Here is a 24,851-nt window from a genome sequence, read left to right as displayed (position 1 = left end):
AATGATTTTGTTTGTACTGCGATCCTTCCATGTAGACATGCACTTTGATTAAAAAAACAAAAAACTTTTTTCTGATTTACAAGGTTGTAATCACTGTGTAGGATTCCCTGGTAACTACAAAATGTAGTTTGAGTCCAACAATCTAATAAATAAATGACATTTTCTGTTTGTGTGTCTGTCAGTGTACAACACCAATCACGCCAAAACTATTGGGCCAATTGCCAGCAAACTTGGCACATGGACCAAGTTAGACCTCGTGATGAACATGGGCTACTTGGTTTCATCTGTAGTCATGGAGGTTCGGGAAAGGTCGACAAAATTCTCTGTTAATTTGTATCGTGTAACGCCACCCGGTGGTGGTGGCAGAGGTTATTACAAGTCAGCTTTGGAGATAATTTGCATTTTTGCACTATAAACGTCCCCAGAGAGTGGGAAGCCCCAAAGCCAACGTCCACTAATCAGGGGAGGCAGGGGAATGGAGGTGGGAAGAGGCAGGGGTGGGAGGAGGGAGGGAGGGGTCGGGTGGGAGGTGGCAGGGGGGAAAGGTGAGATAAGGGACGGGAAGGTGTGGGATGAGGGAGGGAGGAGGGACCTGGCGTTGCCTGGCAACGGTGGACCCCTGCAAGTAAATGGTAAAATAAACATAAATTAGTGTCAGGTCACCAAACAAATTCCTTTTTCCCCTCATTATCTACTACTGTCCAATTCTCAATGGCTGATTCAAGAAACAACACATCATGGCTTTTCTGTACATAAACCAACAATTTAATTCCGGAGTCAGCATTGAAAAAAACAAAGGCAATAAAATAACAAGTTATTATTATAGCTGTAACAACAAATTGTCTTCAAGTCGCATTTCGGCCAGCTAGTCTACTACTTTCTTGCATGTGATAACTTAAACATCTAAGTCAAAATCTGATAGCAAGGAATGGCTTCAGTAGAGGCTGAGTGGAATGACCCAATGCCCCTGCTGAAAGTCAACCGGTCACATGGAGACTACAGCCATGTAATATAACAGCAGTACAAATGTAGAGTACATTAATCTTCAGCTGCAGAAGGCTACAGTAGCGTTGAAAGACAAATGTGCAGACAAACAGCAGTGCAAATAGACAGCTGTTTCAATCAACCTTTAACTTATTCACAAGGTGTCAATAACTGTGCAGGAAAGTCAGCAACGTGACTATTATATAATTACAAAACAAGTAATAAATGGAAAATGACAAGTTATTGAACAAGAGTACAAGTATAACCCTGTAAAAATATCGCTGTCAGCTTTACATTGTGGAAACTTGTGCTTGATGATATTTGCAGACTGTTCCATGACGGCCACAGTTTCAACTGAACTCCAATGGACCTCTCCTCATTTCCCCTCATTTCTTGAGATGACGTAACCGACTGAGCTCACGAGCTGTGCCATTGACTGTGAAGAGGATCCAGACATTTCAATCAATGCTGAAGAAGATACAGTCCCCTGATTAAAATGAATGGACAAAGGTGATACAACTGTGACAGGCAGGTTTGAAGCAGTGACTGGAGAGCTCAGAATGGCTCCCTCTGGACTGACCAGCAAGCCACCACGATATTGAGAATTGAGGTAGGCCAAAGGGGTATGTGGTTTGTGGGTTTCAGATCCAGGCAAATTCTGGAGTGTTCTTGCTGCTGAAGCTTGAGATGACAGAAATGGAGAGCTGCAATAGTTTGGAGGTCGTCGTTCTGATGATTGGAGTACACAAGTAGAAATTGGCTGAACAATATTCTGAGAAGCTATTTCGAGAGGAACCCCATTGGGGAGAGTTGGATGTAAAGGTGACTGGGGGTTGAGAGCAAAATATGATTGGTGACAAGAAGTAGTGGAGCATTGTGACAGGGAAACAGCAGGGACAAACTGTAAGATGACAGAGGAGGAAAGAGGCGTTGTGACATTTGCAAGAGAAGAAGAAAGAGAAACAGGGGTAGTGAGAAGAGACACAGAGGCAGGAGAAACAGAGATGGTGGTGGGAGGAAGAGAGATGCAGATAGGAGGAAGAGAAAGGGATGTGGAAGGGTGTGAGATGGAAGTGGAAGTGAGAGAAACAGAAGCTGAAGGGACAGAGAATGAGGTAGAGGGGAGAGAAGAGGTGGCAGAGGGAAGAGAGAGACAGGCAGGAGGAATAGAAAAGGAGGCAGAGGGGAGGGAGTTGGGAGGATAATTTACAGAGGTGGAGATGAAATTGGGAAGGGTGAGAACAGAAGGAAAACAAACAAAAGTAGAAGGGAGAGATAAAGAAGCAGAAGGAAGAGATATAGAGGTAGGAGTGAAAGAGACAGAAACAGAAAAGAGGGGGTCAACTGAAGAAAGGGAAGGAGTGGATATGGAGGTAGAAGATAAGATTTTGGTAGCAGAGGGTGAAGATATAGGGGTGGATTTGAAAGAAAATGAAGTCAGAGGGATGGAAGCACATGAGAAACATGACAAGTTAAAGGGCAGAGTCGAGGGTGTGGAAGGGAATGATTTGGTGGATAAAAGACTAGTGGTTGTCAGGCAAGGGGCTGCAGATGCAAGGCAGTAAACTGTTGATGTAAGACAGGACATCGATGGAAACCGTGAGTAAGAAGAAAATGAAGAGCAAGGAGTTGAGGGAGATACAGAGGAGAAACTGGCATCAGAGACATATTGTGCTGGTGTAAGAAAGGAAGTGCAAGAGGAAGATGGGAAAGATTGACAAAAAGATGATGAATGTGATGTTGCTAATGTAGGGGCATTTTGCGAATAAACTAATTGTGTTTCTTTGCTGAAACTTAGGTGATGTGAAGGAGGAAATGAAGCTGGTGACACAACAAATGATGAATGAGTTGTTGGAGAATAGGAATATGTGAATGAGGGAGAAGGTGAAGGTATAGCATGAGTAGGAGGCAGTGAAGAATGAATGTTCAGTGATGGGAGGTGAGCTACTGGTTGGGGTGGGGCAGCAAGAACAATGGAAGATGCAAGGTGTTTTGGCTTCACTGTGCTGATTGCAAGAGCACAAGGAGCTGATGTTGTGGAAGAACCCAAAAACAGTGACACAGGAAAATCAGTGGCAGAATTAAAAGTGCCAGAGTTAGAAGAGCCAAGGCTTTTGGAGACAGAATTATGTACCTTAGCAATAGTAATGGCAACTTGGGAGCCAATGATAGGCAAAACGGTGGACTTGGTTCCAGAAGGCTTGGTGGTGAGAAGAGTAGTCGTAATATATAAGCCTTGAGACTTTGATATGGAGGGTTGGAAGCTGGAAAGTGTGATTGAACCATGAGAATTGATGGGTACAACCGAATTCCTGTTATTAGGAATTGAGCAAGGCACCAGGAGTCGGTAAGAACTATTTAGTGGACGTGGTGGACCTGTACAGTGAGACTTGACAAGCCAAGGTGGCAGGTTTAATGAAGTAATCATTGCTTGGCCTTCTTGCAGGCCACAATATTTTGGCACAACCAATGAGCCAGACAGAGTAGATGTGGTATCAACTACAGGAGGAGCTGAGATTTCAATAAGAGGATGAGTTGGAGTAGCAACAACAGAAGAAAATGAGGTTGCAACAGCAGGAACAGCTGAAGAGGCTGCAACCAGATGAGTTGAGGAGGTGGCCAGAGGGGCAGAAGGTGCAGCCAGAGGATGAGACAAATGTGCAGTAAGAAGACGAGTAGAGGATGTAGCCAGAGGATGATATGAGGGCATTATAAAAGAATGACCAGAGGTGGTGGTCTGTGAGCAAACCGAAGAGAAAGCCAGAGGGAGAACAGAAGAGGAAGCTAGAGGACGAACCGAAGGGGAAGCCGGAGGACGAACCAAAGGGGAAGCCGGAGAACGAACCGAAGGGGAAGCAGGAGGACGAACCGAAGAGGAAGCCAGGGGACGAACTGAAGGGGAAGCCAGAGGACGAACTGAAGGGGAAGCCAGAGGACAAACTGAAGGGGAAGCCGGAGGATAAACCGAAGGGGAAGCCGGAGGACGAACCAAAGGGAAAGCCGGAGGACGAACCGAAGGGGAAGCCGGAGGACGAACCGAAGGGGAAGCCAGGGGACGAACTGAAGGGGAAGCCAGAGGACAAACTGAAGGGGAAGCCAGAGGACGAACTGAAGGGGAAGCCAGAGGACGAACCGAAGAGGAAGCCAGAGGAAGAAGTATAGGAGAAGTCACAGCACCAATTGAGGAGGAAACCAGAGGGTGAAAAGAAGGGGAGCACTGAGGAAAAATTGAAGGAGAAACTTTTGGGCAAACTGAAGAAAAAGCCAGAGGGCTAACTGAAGAGGAAGCTGGAGAGCTAACCAATGGTAAAGCCAGAGAACAAACAAAAGGAGAAACTGAGGCAGTATTCATAGGGGAAGCCAATGAAGCAATGGGAGAGTGATTCGGAAAAGCAAGGGAAGGGCGAGCTGAGAAGTTAAGGGGAGAACGAGCCGAGAAGTTAAGGGGAGGACGAGCTGAGAAGGCAAGGGGAGGGCGAGCCGAGAGGGCAAGGGGAGGATAAGCCGGGAAGGCAAGGGAAGGGTAAGCCGGGAGGGCAAGGGGAGGACGAGCGGATGAGGAAACGGGAGGGCGAGTAGAGGAGGCAAGAGGAGGATGAATAGAGGCAATGGGAGAGCAAGTTGAGGTAGCAATTGGAAGGAATGCCAGTGAGGAAACCAAAGGTTGACGAGGGTGAACTGAGTAGGCAACTGGAGGGTGAGCTGAAGAGGCAGTACAATGATGAGATGAGGTGGCTACTGGAGGATGAGGAGAGGTGTCAATGCAGGGAGGAGCTTGATTGGTAATGAGAAAAGGTGACTGCAAAGTAACAAGAGGAGGGATTTGGGAGACAACAAGAAGTGCAGCCGGATGTACGACAACAGCGGTAGCTGGAGGAATGCATACAGGAGAAGCTCGAGGAACGCCGACTATTGCAGCTGGAGGATCATCACCATCAACAGGTGAAGAAACATTGCCTACAGAAGCAGCTGGAAGAACATTACTTACAGAAGCAGCTGGAGGAACATGACCTACAGAAGCAGCTGGAGGAACACGACCTACAGAAGAAGCTGGAGGAACACTACAAACAGAAGCAGCTGGAGGAACAGCGCCTACAGAAGCAGCTGGAGCAACCGCACCTGCAGAAGCAGCTGGAGGAACACTACTTACACAAGCAACTGGAGCAACAGTGCCTAAAGAAGCAGCTGGAGAAACAGCCCCTACAGAAGCTGCTGGAGCAACAGCGCCTACAGAAGCAGCCCGAGGAACACCGCCTACAGAAGCAGCCAGAGGAACACTGCCGATAGCGGCAGTTGGAAGAACGCCGCCAACAGTAACAGTTGGAAGAACACTCCCTCCCGAAGCAGTTTGAGGAATACTGCAACCAGAAGGAGCCGGAGGAACAGCACCAACAGGAGCAGCAGAAGGGATTCCCTCTACAGGAGCAGAAGACATGTTAAATATAGACGTAGCAGGAGGCTTGCTTCCCATAGGAGTACCTGAAGCCACACCCCCTGCAGTGGCATATGGAGGCATGCTGCTTTCTTGGGTAGTTTGAAGAACACTTAAAGGAACTGGAGGTAAAACTATATGAGAAGCTGGAGGGACACCTGCATAAGGACCAAGTGGAAAAGTAATGTGAGAAGTTAAGGGTACAGATACAGCTGGAACCGAAGCTAAAGCTAAAGAAGCTGCATGCTCTGGAAGAAAAGGAACAGAAGATCTAGCAACTTCTGGACACAAAGACTTTTGTGCTGAAATAAGACAAGTCGGAGCTCTGAGGGGAGTTGGCAAGGGGCAAGAGAAAGGAGATTTAACCTTCACAACTCCAGTATTTCCTGTTCGAGTCATGACCCTGATAGAATGTGAATCTCCAAAGCAAAGGGTTTGCAGCAGCTGGGAAGATGGTTGAGGATCAATAGGTGGCTCTTCACCTGTGACCTTTCCTTTCACAAATTTTGGGAACTCGTTGCCAGCATCTGTATTTTCTGATGGTAAGCTGGCAGGCATCAGTAACATTGTTGCAGAGTTAGAAAGGTGATCACTGGACACTGTTGGAGCTACAATCAGATGGAAACCAGAACCAGTGGCTGTTCTTGCAAAGCTGACTGGGACAAGGTTGTTGCCCAAGGAATGACCCCCAACACTCAGGGTCTTGGGAGGCTAGGTGAGGGAAATGAAAGAAGGATGGAAAAGGTGAGGAAATAGGACAAATGACAACATTCAGAAAGAAAATAGAATAGAAAGAAGAAATATATGAAATCAATCACAATAAACAATTTATTGTACATGTCAATTGTTTTGATCCTCAAACTATTCCAATGCAAATTCAAATTTACAGAGTATATATTTAATTAAGGTTTATGTGAGCAACACTGCCATTTCATAAGTAGTAGCATTATACTCGTAAGAGCCCTTAAGAAGTTGCTCTTCCAGAATTTAGAGTTGACACTAAAGTGTGGACTGAGGTAGAATATTTATAGTTCAGACAATGATGGGCAGATTACCTCCTCCAGGTAATTGAGAACCATCAGGGTTTTACTGGGAATTAATCTCTGAGATGTCAGTCAAGTGGCCGTAACCACTCGGCCACCGAAATTTAACAAACAAGAGCCAGATTCACTAACTCGCAGTTTACAATTACCATTTTGATTGTTTATATTTTCAGAGAATACTTAGACTATGTTTGCATATACACACGGATACGGATACGGATACAGATACGAATACGGATATGGCATCGGCAAATGAGAAATCGGACAGTGTTCGCATACATAGTGTTCCAAAAATAGCGTAATGATTTTGATTTTGAATATTTTGTGAATGCTAATGCAAAACAATGCAATTTGTTTTTTCCTGGTTGATGCTCTAACCCTGGATATTTACCATGAATAGATGGACAGATCAAGAAAATGATGCAATTGTTGAACTGCACTTTACAAATGGATATTCAATTGTCTAAAGGCCCAGTCACACCTTGACGTTTTAGCCAACGTATGCCGATTTTTGAATTTTTTTTCTAAAACGCTGGCACACGTTGAATACGTTATGGGTAAGTTTTGATAACATTGAGAGCACGCTGAAAAACACTGCCATATGTCGTTGTACGTTGGCTTTAAACGTTGTACTTTTCGGTTGTCCTCAAATTTTTTCATGCTTGAAATTTCACGACGTATGCCGGCGTATGACTCACACGTTCTGCTACGCTGGCCACAAGTTGTATGCACGGTCTGCGATCGTTGACAGACGTCAACACATGCTACTTGTAAGTTAATCATAAGTTGAGACACGCCGAGGTAATGTTTAGCGTACCCGAAACTTATTTCTAACCTATGATTAACGTGTTGTTGGCACGTTACGCGATCGTTGCCACACATCGACAGACGTTACTTTTAAGTTACTCATAGGCTGAAAGACGTCGGTATAATGGATCGTCCTTGCGTCAGCGTCCACGGCCACGGCCAGGACACTTATTTACAGCATTCTTCAAACTTTTCTTCGGCATGACGAGGATGTTCACACTTCGATGTCTAGCTTGGCTATGATTCCAATTGTCCATCGGCAGCGTCTATTTAAAATAGTCGAGTTTGAGCGTTTTAACATGTTCAGAAGAAACGCTTCAAATTTCAAAACCCCAGCGTCAAAAAACAAAGGCGAGTGACAGCAATTTAAATCGTTCATTGTAAACAATGAAAATAGTTGAGTGGTACCGTTTAAAAGTCGTTGAGTGTAAAAAAATCCAATTGTTGAGCGCAAGCGTCTACTTTCAATAGTGGAGATGCAGCCATTTAAATCGTTGAGTGGCAGCCTATGAACCTACCCGTGGACACGCGGACGCAAGGACGATCCATCATAACCCACACCCTCCCCCTCACACTCACCTACTACTGCCAACATGAACAAACTACTACTAATACTAATACTAATACTGATACTGATACTGATACTGATACTGATACTGCTGACATGGACATCGACTCAAAAAAGGAACTCGAAAACACTGTTGGGTTCCCTTTTATGAGCAGCATTTTTATATACCAATTCCCAAAACCGCTGGGAACATGTCTTTATATGGCAGTTGTAAGCTAGAAACACATTCATTTTTTTTTTGTCGACCGGAAGACGTCATTGGAATACGTCTACATACGTCGATGTGTGTTGGGACTACGTAAAGAATTGGTTCAAAGCACGTCAAACACAAGTTAGAAATAAGTTTCGCGTAAAAAAGACATTACCGCGACGTGTTTCGACTTATGAGTAGCTTATAAGTAGCCTTTGTGGACGTGTGTAAGCATCCACATATCGTGTGTACAACTTATCCCCATCGCATGCGGAACGTGTGTCATACGCCGAGTACGTCGTAAAATTTTGAACATGTTTAAAATTTCTTGACGTACTCTACTTACTACGACGTATGATAGCGTACTTTAGCGTTCTACTCACGTATACCAAACTTACTAATACCGTATTTGACGTGCCCCCAACGTTTTAGACACATTTTTCTTAGGTCGGCATACGCTGGCAAGATCGCCAAGGTGGGACCGCGATGTTGTCACTTCCATTTCTACGGCAGTTATGATTCGAATCGTTGTGCGTCAGCCTTTTAATAGGCTACGTCACGACATCGTCGGCGATGTGTGCAACGCGCTATGCCGAAGTTAGACTATCGTTGGGCATCGGTTGTGTAGGCCAACAACAGGTTCAGCATTCGTTGGTATAAGTTATCTATAACACAACGAAACGTTCTGTGTCCATTACTAATATGTTATGCATACGACCAACTCGTTATGAATACGTCCGAATCTTAAAAAAAAAAACATCAAAAGTTCAACGTCAGCCAGCGTTTTACATACATTTTAATACGTTGCCATCGCTGGCTAAAACGTCAAGGTGTGGCCGGGCCTTAAGTGCAGCGAGCCCACAAACAGACCACTACGCTACTTTTGGGACACCCCGTACATTGATACAGATACGAATAAAAAGCGCGTCATAAGTGTGAAATTGTATTTTTCCTGCACATACGAGCAAGATGGCACCATCTATGTTAGGGATGCAACTCTGCACCACTGATGTCCTCATGGCCCATGACATTAGCAATGCAGACTCAGATATTGTGTATTTTTGAGCATCTTTGTGCTCAAGGAGTCTCAGGTCAGGGAGGAAAGGGGTTCCCCTCATCAGCTCCATCAACTTCTAAACTCCTTCAGCATTGATCAGAAAAGAATAGCGTGGTATTATATGGTTCTCGATACTCGACGTGCTGAAGATTATGACGTGAATGGCAGCAATTTTCTCTCTGGTGGCATTATGACAATTTAAATCGCTACATGGTGTGATCAGAATAATCGTATCCATAGCTGCATGCCATATCCGCCTCTGGACAAATGTGAACAGACATTTGAAACCATTGATCGCAATCTTACCGCCAGTATCTGTGGATATATGAACGCAGCTTTACTCTTTAGATCAAAGAGAGATTGGCAGTTAGGGAATTAAACCTGCTGTCACCCTCTGTTCTCTAACCTGTGGTTTAATAACAGAAATTCCATTCCATTCCATTGGGACCATACTCTGTGCAGAGCGTTGGTGTTGCCAAAACAGTCTCCTTGGCTATTGGGCACAATCCTGGACGGGTCGCCACTCCGACACAGTCTATCAGCATGCTGGCACTCATTTTGCTAACCTCAGAAGGATGACAGGCAGAGTCAACCCCACCTATTATTAATTCAACAACCGAGTGGGATTTTAACTCAGGACCGTAGGAACCCAAGCCCACCACTCCAGCCATTAAGCCAACACCAGGCATAATAACTGAAATCAGTGTTAATAGTTGAGGCCCACATTCCTGTGCATGTGTAACTATGCCAATCTTCAATCTGCATGAAGATGTGCACAGTGACAAGTGCTCTGTACAGTACTCAAAACGTTTTGACTGTTAATTCAGTTTTTTTATCTGAAGTTAGCTCGAACAGAGGGTGATATGATACTGTTGACACACAATGTACAAATAAATGTACAAATAAATTGGGATTATTAAAGAAGCTGTGAATGTCTGTCTGTTGGTCGTGTTATAACCTGAGAACAGATACACAGATTTCAATGAAACCAAAGACAGTCGATTCAGGGAACTCGAGGGAAGGTTTGTGATGATAAAAAAAATATTAAAAAGTAAGGAACGTTTGTTTGTGGGTACATGGGCACACATGGTGAAACTACAAATGCCAACTTGCGATGATGGTTATCCCCGCAGGATCTCCCAGGAATCATATTTGTTCTTGCCACATAAAATAGCCATCACGGCAAAGATTGATATTCCCATCAGCGAAGCGACGGGTCTTATATGCTAGTATATATTAAAAGGAGAAAATTAAAAATGTACGCACAAGTGTTTGAAAAATGTTTCAAGGAATTTATGATTATTGGTCAAGTTTCATTGGAATTGTATGTGTAGTTTTGAAGAAGAAAGAAAATACTTATTTTGGGGGGCAACCTCCATTAAATCCCTTTACAGCCAGATTTTTCTAATGTCATGAACAAACTTTGGTATGTCATGGGTGATGAAGGCAGTGTGACCACTCCTCCTTTTCATAAATGTCAAGGTGAGCCAATGAAAAAAGTCAAGAATTCACAAGGTTTCGGAAAAGCGATGATAATAGAAAAGCGATGAAAAGACGCGAAGGTGAACAACGAATAGCCAAGATATTGTGATAAAAGCCAAGGAGTGGTCACTCTGGATGAAGGTTGTCATGAAGTTTCATCAGAATTGTGTGTATCGTTTAAGAAGAAAGCAAATACCCCTTTGGGGAGGTAACCCACTCCCCCCTATCCATCCATTGGGACCATACTCTGTGCAGAGCATTGGTGCTGCCTAAGCAGACTCCTTGGCTATTGGACACAATCCTGGACGGGTCGCCACTAAGAACACAGGTGCCCCCCCCTCCGCCCCCAAATGTAAACTCCCTCTGTAGACCCCTTCAGACCCCGTTATATTTTTAAATGCCATCACGGGTGATGATGGTTGTGGTCAAATATCTTTAAAATAGTACGTGTATTTTTTGAGAAGAAGTTGTAAGTATTTGTGGACGGACAAATGGACGGACGACGTGCCATCCCATTAGCTCCTACTTTTCAGGTGAGATAGAAACCATCTCTGGGAATATTATTACAAACGAACTACTTTTGGAAGCCGCCGTGGGCTCAGTAACGATCCTGAAGACAGCCCTCGACACAAAACTTTGAGAACAGAAAACTACACAGCTTGATCCGTGAATCGTGACCCCCTTACCGAAATGAAGGTGGATGTTTTGAGAGCCCACCCTGGGAGGACTCCATTCCACATTCTGAAACCCGCACATGAAGATACCAATAAATCACTCACACACGGCCGATGTCAGCAATTCTTCAGGAATCTGCAGGTTGGAGTCAGTGTGATTACCGACTACAGTACATACTGTATCCAACCCAGAAACCTTGAGTAGTTTTCACCGAAAAACAACGTCATATTTATAGTGACGTTTCAGGGAGATGTTCACAAACATTATTCTTGATAAACAGCTGCATGTGACGGGTCGAAAAAATTAGCTCGGTAATTTAGAAAACATGTTAATATGGCAAACAGCTCAGAAATCGGGAGTTATCAAATATATTTTGCTTTGAAACTAACAACGAGAAACATAGCAAATCCAACAGCCAAATGCCTTATGTGGATGGGTTGGTATGGTGTTCGTGCAGGCATGATGGGCTGAATGGCCTCCACCTTTGTTAGTTTTCCTTGTTTGTCCTTGTATAAACAGGGGCAAGGACAAAAGAAAACCTGATACAACCTCCATAAAATACGGGATGAAACTATGCCACCACGGTGCCCGTAACAGGCATGGCATGCCCACACACCCACGGAGAGTCCGTACAAATCCAAATCTGCCCATATGTACCACGTCCGTGTGTGTTGTATACGTACCTCTACCTTGAAGTAACTGTGGATCAGGACCCAAATAGTACCGTACAGCTCTGTAAGTGGCTTAAGCACTCAAGCACTCCAGTGGAATGCCTGGCTTGGCAAGAAGTTACCAACTGCCGTCAATATAACTATGCACCCGGAAAATAATTCCCGTGCAATGTCCGAATTGGACAAATCAACACTTTTTTCGGAGTTGGAACTGCTGATATTTTCAAATCTGGAGCTTACACTTTGTAATAATCCTTAGTTTAAGAGATTCTCTCAGTTATTCATATTTGCAAATTAAATAAAGCCACGACTACTGGCGTCTCCAGGCGTACCCAGCGATTCGTACCTACGATGAACAGGTATTCAATAATTATATGTGAGCAAAGTGAAGAAAAAAAAACTTTATCGTAAAGAAATCTTTGTGGCCTGTTCCAAATTAAAGCTTCGTTGAGCAGGACAAAAAAAACATGGCGGCGTCACACCCCAGCGACGTTACCCAGGAAACGCCTAAAGACCCCAGACAGCGAGGTGGCAGAGGATCGCCTGATGAAGGATATAATTAAATAAGGCTGTTAATTATCTTCAAAAGAGGTGTTTTAATTAATCCAAACACCCAATTTTCACTCTTGCACTTCCTTGGTTTTCTTTGTATGCATGCAAATTTTCAAGCTGCTCGGTTTTATGGTTTTGGAGTTATGGACACACACACACACACACACACACACACACACACACACACACACACACACACACACACACACACACACACACACACACACACACACAGCCTTTTATTAGTATTAATTATTTTCTCCATATTCGCATAATGAAGGTTTGTTGAAAATTTGATGACAAAAGCTCAAATGGTAACAAGAATGACCGCAATGTGGTCACAACCTGTGACAAAATCCAGCAATGGGCCGAATGGGAAACGTGCATTTAAAGCAGTCTTAAAAGATGCACTCAACACCTCTTATCCATATCAACCTCCACCACAGTTACATCAGAACGAGCTGATTCATCACACAGTCACGGATTGTTTAACCCCAACATGGGGCTGTTTTAAAACGACGTAATATGATTTGTTTAAGTAATTTACATTACGTAATGCTTGATTATGTAATGTTACGTAACGTAACGCTTGATTACCACGAGTTTTGACATACCGTGCTTTCTGATGTGCTTCATTAAACCTCACTCTTATTTGACATATGATTCGATTTTTGGGGTCCCTCATCATGATTAACACATGACCCAAACAAAGCCAATGGAAATATGACACAACAAACCTGGACAGTGTATAATCAGCAGGGGGCTACAGGCTTAATGTGTTAGGCCCACCAAAAAAACCAAGATGACAGCCATATCATTTCGTATGGGTGGCATGGTGAGTGGAGGGAGTCAAGCGACTGATGTGGGTGTGGTCCGGCAACTCTCAGACCAATGGGTGACATTTCAAAAATCGATCGACAAAAATCGACATTTCAAAAATGTAGACCTTTTAGATAATGGATGGTGTGATGTGGCCCACCAGAAAATTAAGATGGCGACCATATCATTTTGTGTTGGTGCTATGATGGGTGGAGTCAAGCGACAGATGTGGGTGTGGTCCGGCAGTTGTCAGACCAATGCGTGCACATTTTAAAAATCAACCCCCAACAAGAACCCCAACAACACCACCAACACCAATACAGAGCTCTTGAGGACCTGGGTGCAGATTTCAAAAATTAACCCCCAACATGTGGTAGATAAAAAGAAGTAAAAGTGTCAATAAAAGACCATGCTTTGTTTATTTTTGATGAAATGAAAATATTCAACCTCACATACATCCTCCATCCATCCATTTGGACCATACTGTGTGCAGAGCGTTGGTGCTGCCTAATCAGTCTCCTCAGCTATTGGGCACAATCCTGGACAGGTCACCACTCCAACACGGTATACCAACATGCTGGCACTCATTTTGCCAACTTCAGAAGGATCACAGGCAGAGTTAACCCCACCTGGCATTAATTCAACAGCCAAGGGGGATTTTAACTCAGGATCCTAGGATCCTCAGCTCAGCACACCACCCTAACTTTTAAGCCAACAACAGGCATATCATGGATATCAAGGATATCCTGATATCCTTCTTTTCCCAACAAACCTCCTCGACCCCCCCCCCCACTTTTACCCCATTCTCCTTGTCCGTTAATTTTTTTTTTTTACTTTTTCATTTTCCCTCTTTTCTCTGACCCCACTTTACCCTTTTGCATAAATAATATACTTTGCATTACCCTATGCAGAGTTTGGAAGCATAAAATTAATTTTAGCCTTTTTTTTTCTTTGACAGCCACAATTATGTCCACGTTCCTATGGGGTTGACTGGGGAAGACTTGGCCCAAGTCTTTTACGAACCACCTGGCCAGGCCTGACGTTCGACTAAGGTTGGGGCAGGAATTGCAGAAATTTGTAACATGTTCAGGGTGTACAGCGATAGCTCACCTACTCTTCGCGGAGGACACTGTGGGAACTTCATTGTCCACCAACTAATCCCGGCACACGGAACGCCAGTTTAACGTCCATCCAAGGGATGGCACACACATTGATGAATCTACCCGCGAAACACTGGGATGACAGTTTATAGCTGGGCCGAGATTCAAACCTAGACTAAACAGCTGAGAGGCGAGTGTGCACACCTCCAGGCCATCTTGCAAGCCATACATTTTAATTGAAGTAAATAGATAAATTGGTATTTGATTGGTATTTGATTAAGACACAGGTGTAATGAATTTATTCTTGAACAGTCATTGCAATTCCTTACCGAGTAACTATTTTCGTAAGATTTCAACAATCATGATAATGGGGCTAAAGCAAACTACTACGACCACGACGACTACTACCATCATTTTTGTAAATACTGTTTGTCTCTACATTTGCGAACACTTAAAAAAAATAGTGTTTTATTCTCCCTCCCTCCTTATGTGTCTTGGTAGTGTTTTCCCTTTAAAATGCTCCACCTTGTCTACTGCAGTTCTAACCATAGACTTGAAGAGATGCGGAAAGTGAGGGACATTAAACAGGAAACTTATGTGCCTGAACTTTCCTGCGCAATGAGTGTAAGCCTCCAAAGCCTTTCCAACAAAAGTAGTCGTAGTAATAGTAGTGGTAGTAGTAGTGGTAGTAGTAGTAGTAGTAGTAGTAGTAGTAGTAGTAGTAGTGGTAGTAGTAGTTGTGGTGGTAGTAGTAGCAGCAGTACTACTACTACTACTACAACTTCTTTAACGACCAACTTCCAGTATTAGAGGGTTGGTCATAGGCTAAAGCAAATTATATTACAGAACTAATGCTACAACTATTGAAAATGGCTCACAGTATTTGAAGCAGGTGGTTGATCATCAACTTGATGACATTTGGTCGGGGAGCTTGACGATTTGGAACTCTTAGCAGCAATTTCTGGCACCTCAGTCAAAAGCCTTCGTCGTGCTGCAAGAAGAATCTGCCGCTGTGATCGACGCTGTGTATTTGGTGACACTGATGGAACTCCTGAGGAAGCATAATATGGAATGGACATTAAAGAAACTGATGAAATAGTGCATTGATGCCACATTTTATGAATGAGGTGAAGTACAGTGAGAACTTTAGTATTATGAAAGCTAATTGTGGTGCTGTTCTCAAAAATTAAATAAATCAATCAATAAAAACATACATTAATCCTATGATCATTGAAGATTTAGCTACACCACAAGAATAATAATTATTATTATGATAGTAGTATTAAATTATTTTCCCTTCCACAAGGCAAAACAAAAAACACACCATGTTCATGCCATTAAAGAACACACATGGGTAACTTGCAATTTTTTTTACGATCAAACATGTTGCAGCTCTTGTAGTTGTCATTTGATTATCATCACAAACTGAATGTTAAAATATATGCGCCATGGAGTGAGAGACAACTGTGGCAGACAAGAAAGGCATGCACGTGTAGAAGTAAAATAACCATAACATTCAGGTTCTTATAAACCAGACTGTACCCTGTTTTGGAAAATTGGTGCTGCCGAAGCATTTTCTTGGCAGGGTATTTTGAAAATTGCATGGTGGAAGCTGTGCTTTTCAGATTTATTGAGAACACTGGTTGTTGGGATTTCATACTACTGTATATATAATTGAGAAGTATCTGTTTGTTTGTTTATGTTTGTTTGGCATCTGTGCACTCCGAAAGCGCTGGACGGAATGAGTTGTAAACTGGCAGTTGTACCAGGTGTGTGTCCGGGAAGGTTTGAGACGATAAAAAAATTCACAGTTACAGAGTGCAGGGTGAGGGGAGCATCCCGATTCTCTCTATGTAAATGTGTATCATGTCGCATCATCTGCTGGAAGCCAGGATTACAATTAATAAAATACACTATATACAGGGTATTTCAAAAAGATTGATACAACTTTGATTTCCTGCCATTTCTTTGTTTTTTGACCTACAGTTTTCCTTTTCAGGGTTTGGTGGTGTTATTGTGGTATTTGTTCCATGGGATATCTAGCTCCGTAGCTCAACTGTGCCATTGACAGTGTGGGGGAAAAATTTATATTAATGTATTCTAAATTGTAACAAATTGAGTTTCAGAAATGTAACTTTTATTTTTCTAAGTTGAATTGGCTGTCATTTCTGGCCAAAAGACTTTTGCCCTAAATGATAAGAAATGTGTTGTTCTGGAGCAGAGTGACCGAGCTGATAAATGAACCTTTGCTTAGAAATGTACGAAGTGGCTTTTCGTCTAAAGGACACGTCTACAGTCTGGGTGAATATCCCCCAACCTCTCTCTCATGAAAGTATAAAATGATTTGAAATGTAAATTGTTTTCAGTGCAAGCACGTGAGGAAGTATAGTATCTCAGTGGCTTGTACTCCTTGGAACTGACCAAGTACCAAGTTAGAATAAAACTCTCTGATGTAATGTAGAAGTTAATTGAATCGGGTTGGTCGAACTGTTAACTAAAGTAAGAATAAATGAAATAGAACCAAATAATATTGCAATGAATGGGGATTCTAAAGTTCATTGTACGAAGGTGAGAAGTGTATGGTGTATAATTAGAAAATAAATTGTTTCACAAGGAAGGACTTGTGTGGACATCAGTTTTATCAGTGTCGATAGGGTTTTTGTAGGATTTTATAATCAAAATCGGACAAACGTTAAACTCTGTCTGAAGTGAAATAGGATTCCACAATCGGCCAGTTAGAATCCTTCAGGAGGACAATGATCACAACAAGGTGGGTTTAAAAAAATCCACGTCAACAGTGAAGTGGAAAACAAAAGCAGTGGCTCTGTGGTATGACACTAAATCATGTGTAGACACCCGCCATAGGTTCTGCCGGGAATAAGACCTCAGAACACGCGATGGACCCACAAATTGTGCCATTCAACGGATTGTGAAACATTTTGAACACAAGGGTACAGTGCACAACCAGAGCAAGGGCAACAGTGGCAGGCCAGCATTACTAACCAAGAGCCAAGCCAACATCAGTGCCATGCAGGATTCTGCAGTGGACAATCCCATGAAGTCCTACCACAGGCACTCCCGGGAGCTTGGCATCAAACCAACATCAGTCTGGCGTATCCTCACTAAGGAACTGAAGCTTTTCGCATACATCATCTCAATTGGGCATAAACTGGGTCAAGATGGCATGAGAAGGAGACTTTATATGTGCAATTGGCTCAGTGACAGGATGGATACCAACCGCCCTGCCACACTGGATGATCTGAAACAGAAGGTGTCAGACTACCTCCAGGCAGTGCCACATGAGACCTACAGGAAAGTTGGACATAACATTGCAGTCAGGATCAATACCTGTCTGAACCGTGGAGGGGCACACATCGAGAACATCAATTACCAGGATTTTGCGTAAATGCCAATTTCAGACAATGGGCTCTCATGAATTCGAGCAGTGACTTACTGCAATAGTAATCAGTGATATAAAATACCATCATAAGCTTTCAATAAATGTTTGGTTCATGTTCCTGTTTCTTTGTAAATAAACATTTAAAGTTGCATCACTCTTTTTGAAACACTCTGTACTTCATAAAAGTGGAGGGATTAACCCGTCCGTAAGGATGGGTTCTTTGCTTTATAGTTCAATTGGAATTATAATTTATGGTTGGGTACTCATCACTTCAATGATGCTCAGAAAGTACGAATACATGCAGGTTGTTACCCTGCGCACGTAAAGTGAAAAGCGGCGTTAAGCAATGGGTTCACTTTGTCTGTCTGTTTGTCTGTCTGTCTCAGACGTCAGTTTATGATCGAGGAAAAACTGAATTTCAACTGAATGTTATATATTGAACACGAATTGGAAATAAGTAATTATATCACACAATAAAATCCATCACAATTCAGTTCTATGTTCAGTACTTCTTTCAAGATGAAGTGATGCAAAGGCAATATTTAAGACATAAAATGACTGATCATCTTCGTGGCATCCAAATGTGAGCAATTTAGTTGTGTCAGTTTCTCTGTGACATTATACGTGACTCCATGGCGTTTGAAAATACTAGTGAACAGTTGTTTTTTTAATGTTTTCAACACCTTTCGATGGAAATGCAGGGAAGCGGGTGATCCGAGGTACACATGCATTTTTGTTGTATAAAGTTTGAAGATAATGATGTTAAAGAACTCCAACCCTAATTTTGAAGCTCCTTGACACAACTGAAATAAGATAAACAGCATGACCTGGAAAGCACTTTTCGCCCCGAGCCGCACTTCACCATCACTAGCCGACACGACACCAAGACCTTGTGCCTTGCTGAAGTCCCCGCCTACCACGTTTGAATCCGGTATTTTGGTGCCATTGTTGGGGTTAGGTTTTAAATTTGTTTTCTTGCAGAAAAATGTGTGCGCTTCCTTATTTGTTTGTCCTGTGACTGCCTGGTTTGTCATATTTATTTATTAGTGACTTGTTCACCATTTCCCCATATATAGTTGACAAGCAAATACAACCCATTGCTTCACTGACGGTGATATTAAGTTGGAGAGGGAGGGAAGGTAGAGAGGAGGGAGAGAGGAGGCAAGAGGAGGGAGAGAGGGAAGGGGGGGAGGGGGAGAGAAAGAGGAGGGAGAGAGGGAAGAGGGGAGGGGAGAGAAAGAGGAGGGAAAGGGGGAGGGAAAGGGAGAGGAGAGAGGGGGAGTGAGACAGGGGAGGGAGGAGAGGGAGGAAGGAGAGAGGAGGGAAGGGGCAAGGAGGGTAAGGGGTGGGGGAGCTAGGAAGGGGGTAAGAGCGAGGAAGGGGGTGGGGGGGGAGAGCGATGCCTAACCAAATGTCACTGTCCACTCTGAGAGGGGGTAGGAGTGAGGATGGGGAGATAAGAGGGGGTGGGGTGGGTTGGGGAAAGGGCTTGGGAGGAGGTAAGCATGGGGGGGGGGGTAGGGGTCTCAACTTCCATTTGGTAGTGGGACTTGAGGAGAAGGGGTGGGGGGGAGTAGTACAGAATAAAATGAAATGGGGTATGCTAAAACAGCACATGGAGCCTACCAGGAGATGTCCATGGGAGTGGGGAGTGGAGATGGGAGGGGGTTTGGGAGAAGGTAATCATGAGAAGAGGTGGAGGGAAGGCAACATGATGGGAAGGGAAGGAAAGGCAGCGCAAAGGGAGGGGAAGGCACCATGAGGGGAGGGGAAGGGAAGGGTGATAAAACATGCTGAAACAGCAACATTTTCTTTTTAACCGCTGGGTTCCATATAAAACCAGGCGGCAGCATTCAAAACCCACACTATCTACCTGGCAAAGGCCTGCCTGTATGCATGCATGCATGCCCGCACTTAGAGAGAGGCAGAGGGGTGAGAGAGGCAGAGGGGTGAGAGAGGCAGAGGGGTGAGAGAGGCAGAGGGGTGAGAGAGGCAGAGGGGTGAGAGAGGCAGAGGGGTGAGAGAGGCAGAGGGGTGAGAGAGGCAGAGGGGATGCCCATCTGCGAGATGACACACGCATTGATGAATCACCCTGCCTGTGAAACACCGGGATAACAGTTTATAGCTGGGCCGGGATTCAAACCCAGGCTAGACAGCTAAGAGCAAGCGTGCGTACCTCTCGGCAATCCTGTCATGATACGGCGAGTCATTACTTTGTAACAACTGAAATTATTTTTTAACTCATTGTAATCATCTCATTTATTTTGCCTTGCTAACTCTGGAGATGTCCCAACAGAGAACCGCACTGCAGTATCTTGTAGAGCACTACAAGATATTGCCGGAAGCTTGTAGAGCACTACAAGCAAGCACTCCAACAAAACGTTTGAAGAAACTTAAAAACGAAAGGTTATTTTTTTTAGATGCATCTATTTATGTCAAAGTGACATGTCGTATAATGAAAGAAGATCGTACAAAAAGGGAAAGGTTGAAATAAATTGCACATTTTTAGCAAAGGATCCACTGCCTGAGGGAATGCACGAGAACATGAAGGGCGTAAATACAGGTGAACAGGGCATGAACTTTGTTCAAGTCGATCGATATATTCAGTGAGTGTGAATACTTTTGCCATGTATGGACATGGCTTGGGTATGATCAACCAAGCAGCTTGTATCGCGCTCGCCAAATGGAGCACTCAAGCAAGCACTCCATCAAAACGGTTGATAAATAATGAACGGAAGGCTTGGAAAGCGATTAGCGATCATCGATCGATCATATAAACACCATGCACCTGGAGACGCCCGGAATGTCAAGCAATGTCCGAATTGAACAAATGAACTCTTTTTTGAGCAGTCATAACTGCTGCTGAAGTCATTGAAGCAGTTTAAATTTTGAAATTTGGCTTAGATTAAGAGATTCTTGAGGTGATGGCATTTGTAGAAATTAATAAAGCCATGAACGCTGGCGTCTCTGGGCATTTATAAGCAATGCAAGGTATCCAGCGATCTGTAGGTTTGATGTTGAGGCATTCGATGATATTAATGAGGAAAGTGAAAAAAAAAATGAGCGTTAAGAAACCGTTGTGTGTGGCCTGTTCCAAGTCAAGGCATTGTTGAGCAGGCCAAAAATAATGGTGAATTCAGACCACAGCGAGGGAAAGCGAGGTGACCAAGGATAATTCTGCCTTTAAAACGGATATTTAAATAAGGCTGTTAATTATCTTCAAAAGGGGTGTTTAAATTCAGACACTCATGTGGAGGTGGGTGGGTTCGTTCAGTTTTGTTGTGCAGATCACCAATCCAAACGAAATTCACCCTATACATTCATGAGAACACACCATTGAAATTCCTACTTGTTTCCACATGCACAAGTTGACACACCGACAGTTATTACCATTTGAAATTACCGCCGTGAAGTGGGCGTGGCATGCTTGTAATCGTGGAGGAAATGACCAGGAAACAACAAATCAAGATGGCGGCGCCCATGGTTGTCGTGTGATTGAGTGATTTTTGGTCTTTCAAAACCAAAATATGCGTTGTTTCATACACTTGGGCGGGGAGGAAGATGAGAAAGTGACGCAATTCACGGATAAGACCTGGCGTAAGGTATGCGAGTGTGTGAAGGCTTGGTGCGACGCTACAGATAGTGAAACGATCAACAAATGTCGTTTGCTGGCTGATCAAATTATGAAACTGCTGCCAATGACTGATCCTCCTGCGGATGCCGGCTGTCCCCGGTTCTGCTATGCATCGTTTTGTAACAAGGATCATATAAAACGCACTGAAGCCAGGAAAAGGAAATCAGAAGCCAGTATGACTGCAGTTTCTGCTCGAGCCAGTGAGGTGGTGGGTGGACGAGAAGAAGAGGGGGCACTTATACCACAAAATACGTAGAAAATCCCTCAGAACCTCTGTAGAAAGGGTGGCTGGCAAATCAGCTGGTGTACTGCCAATAATTTGTGTCATATGCCAGAAAAGAGACAAATTCATCGGTGTCAAAGGAAAATCTCAACGTGATCAGTTGTCCCTGGCAGAAACACAGGATGGAGGAAAGCTGAGGGAAACTGCTAAGTAGAGGAGAGATGAACGTGATGTGAGAATAATGACAACTATAAAGGATAAAGACCGTGTGGCGCTGGCAGTTTGTTATCACTGTAAATGTTATTACAAGTATGTGAATGACACATACCACAGACAGAGTGAAAGAAAACTCCAAACTCAGAAAGTGAACTATGACTCAACATTTGACATTTTCTGTGATAAAGTAATCCAGGTAAGAATCATTGATGGAAAGCAATCTATACATATGAAGAAGTTGTGTGAGATGTTCAATGACCTACTCAGAGTATGCGAAGGCCAGGATAAGGCCAACTACCAAGCAACAAGACTGAAGAAAAGACTGCAGGAACGGTACCCAGACATGATTTTCTATCGTCCACCAAAAAAGTCTGAGAGGGAAGTGGTGTACATGAAGGACATTGATATTGATTCCATTGCTCAGGCTGCTGTTGTAGACAGTAGCTCTACAACAGAAACAGAGTCAACTACAGAGGATGAAGCCAGCCAGGTTCCACAGCAGGGTGACTCAGACCTCAATTTACATGATCTATACTCGGGAGCACTCATGGTGAGGGATAACCTGAACAAACACCAAAGTGTGGACATTACATGGCCCTACTTGGAAATGGTGGAGTTAGCACGAGAGCTTATACAGGCAACTCGTGTTTCAAACTGGCCGAAACACCTTGCGATCACGAGAGCGTCAATGCCCTGGTACTTTGCGTACGATCACCTAAACTACGCAAGGTACTTACCCGTTTACTGGCTAGAAATGGCCGGGCTCGAGCACTCCCACCCAGACACCTATCAAGCGTTCATGGACGGCAAATGGACTGCCCAACGGCATACTCATTATGGATTTACTTGTGTTGCGTGTGATCAGATCATAGAGCAGACTTTAAATAGGGACAGCAAGACCAGTGGAGGCATCATTGGTTACACTCAGAAAAGCACAGCTGTGAAGAAGTGGATCCTGTCCCAACCAGCACGTGCGGAAATCGCAAGGAAATGTGAGTCCATGGCGGGTATCCATGACGAACCCCGAACGAGAAAGGATTTGGATGTGTCGAGCTCGAAGAAGAACGAAGCAGTGGTGGTGCAAGTGATGGACACAGTACTTCAAATGATTAACCCTTTCTCCGGCGCTCACCTTGAACTCGTCAATATTAGTTCAGGTGTCATCGCACCGCCAGCCACTTCCGCGGACTTGATGAACGCGTATGTCAAGGGAGAGAATGCTGTCGTGCAATTCATGTGTGACCGGCTTCTCTCGGGTGAGGTCCCATTATTCAGTCCAATTTCGAAGGCCAAATTGGCAACTTTCTTTAAGGCGCGAGGCAAGTCGGCGATTCCCCACCAGCAGACGCCGAAGGTTGAAATTGCGAATGAACGTCATCTTTTCACACGACTGTTGATTGGCGAGAAAAGCAATGTTCACGATCTGCTCGCATACCCACTGGCGAACATATCTTTCCCGCTGGCATCCGGTGATGGTTCGATTGCTAAGACAGACAAAGTCAAAGTCCGCAACCATATACTGAAACTGTGGCCCGATTGCCGTGTGGACGCTCGGCCTATCCAAGGTGCAACAACCGTGGATGGAATGGCCGTTATTCAGCTGATAAAGGCTGGTTCACTGCCTAACACTTTCGGCAAACTGGAAGAGATGGTGCTGAACATCGTAGTGGCCAAAGCACGACATAACCAATCTTCGAGACTGGACGTGGTGTTTGATACTTTTCCAAGTATCAGCATCAAGTGCCTGGAGCACGCCAGACGAGCGGGCAGGGCGGGCGATCTTCAGGTGTGAACCATCTACGGACGTGATCAAGCCCTTCCAAAACAGTGGGCCAATTATCTCCTGAGCGGAGCCAACAAGGAGGCGTTGATAGAGTTCATCGTTGAATTTTGGACGAGAAACATCTCTCCATCAAAACTGGGTGACATGCTGTTGTACGTCAGTTATGCCGGCAAATGTGTGAGAATCAAGGTGTCGAATGGTGTCATGACTGTGTTGTGTCGTCAGTACCTGAACTTGAATGTGACCATGAGGAAGCTGACACGAAGCTCCTGCTACATGCCACTCACGCGGGACAGAATGAAAAATCGGTGCGCATAGAGTTTCGACACCGATGTGTTTGTTTTGGCATTGGCTCACTCGATGTCGATTCGGGCGCAAAATTTCCATCTAGTCACAGGAAGTCCCAAGGACATTGTCGTCGTTGACATTAGGAAGCTGAGTAATGCCCTGGAAAGTTCTGTCTGCGATGTGTTGATAGGTTTGCACAATTTCACGGGAAATGATACCACCAGTGCATTCCACGGTAAGGGCAAAACAAGGCCATTTGACTTCATGATGAAGGGTCCCCATCTCATCACCTGTTTCGGGAGCATTGGTCGAGAATTCACGCTAGATCAGAATATCATTCACGGCCTGGAACAATTCGTCTGCGCCATGTACAATCAGCCGACCATGAAGAGTGTGGATGAGGCTCGCTACAAGCTATTCTGCAGCCAGTCGCTGGGAGAACAGAAGTTGCCGCCTACAAGCGACGCTCTGATGCTGCATTGCAAAAGAGTGAACTATCAATCTGTGATCCACCACCGCGCGACTGAGAGGTTTATAGAAGCCCCTTCTCCTACATTTCATGGATGGGTGGAACGCAACGGAGCACTGACTGTTCACTGGCTGAACAAACCACCAGCGCCGAAGGAACTGTTAGAGGCGACGAAATGTAATTGCAAGAAGACGAAATGCGAGACCAACCAGTGTTCTTGCCGGTCAAAAGGATTGTCCTGCACAGAGTGCTGTGGGTGTCAAAACTGCGCCAACGATGAACAGACCCGTGCAGAAATGGAACTTATGGCTGATGAAAGCAGAACTGACGATGATTCCGACGACGAACTGTGAATGCGGGTGTCACACTGCTTTTGCAGTGGTGATCTACTACACAGTAGTATTCAGGTTGGTGAGTATGTAATAGTGGACTTGAGTTTTGTAATAGCAGCAGTCAAG

At 44.2% G+C, this 24,851-nt stretch overlaps 1 protein-coding gene across 6 annotated transcripts in view; it reads right to left on the bottom strand.

Annotated features, from left to right (window-relative positions):
* LOC147025270 (putative bromodomain-containing protein 10) overlaps positions 1–24,851 on the bottom strand; it is a 262,359-nt gene that overhangs the window by 55,457 nt on the left and 182,051 nt on the right. For 3 of the 6 annotated variants that reach the window (XM_085886082.1, XM_085886083.1, XM_085886084.1), the window contains 2 exons: positions 15,259–15,431; positions 743–6,127 (listed from right to left, as the gene is read on the bottom strand). In XM_085886082.1, the coding sequence (XP_085742208.1) occupies positions 1,361–6,127; positions 15,259–15,431 (4,940 nt within the window). In that variant the 3' untranslated portion in view covers positions 743–1,360. Of the gene's footprint in view, positions 1–742; positions 6,128–15,258; positions 15,432–24,851 lie in introns of those variants that run through there. The other 3 variants (XR_015059415.1, XM_085886086.1, XR_015059414.1) reach the window with 2 other exon arrangements.

This window comes from Eptatretus burgeri, chromosome 6 (genome assembly GCF_056783735.1).
Source record: "Eptatretus burgeri isolate ZD-2024b chromosome 6, Ebu_testis_v1, whole genome shotgun sequence".
NCBI classification, from domain to species: domain Eukaryota; kingdom Metazoa; phylum Chordata; class Myxini; order Myxiniformes; family Myxinidae; genus Eptatretus; species Eptatretus burgeri.
Note: the sequence above shows the minus strand (reverse complement) of the source record. Positions and strands in the feature narration are given on the sequence as shown.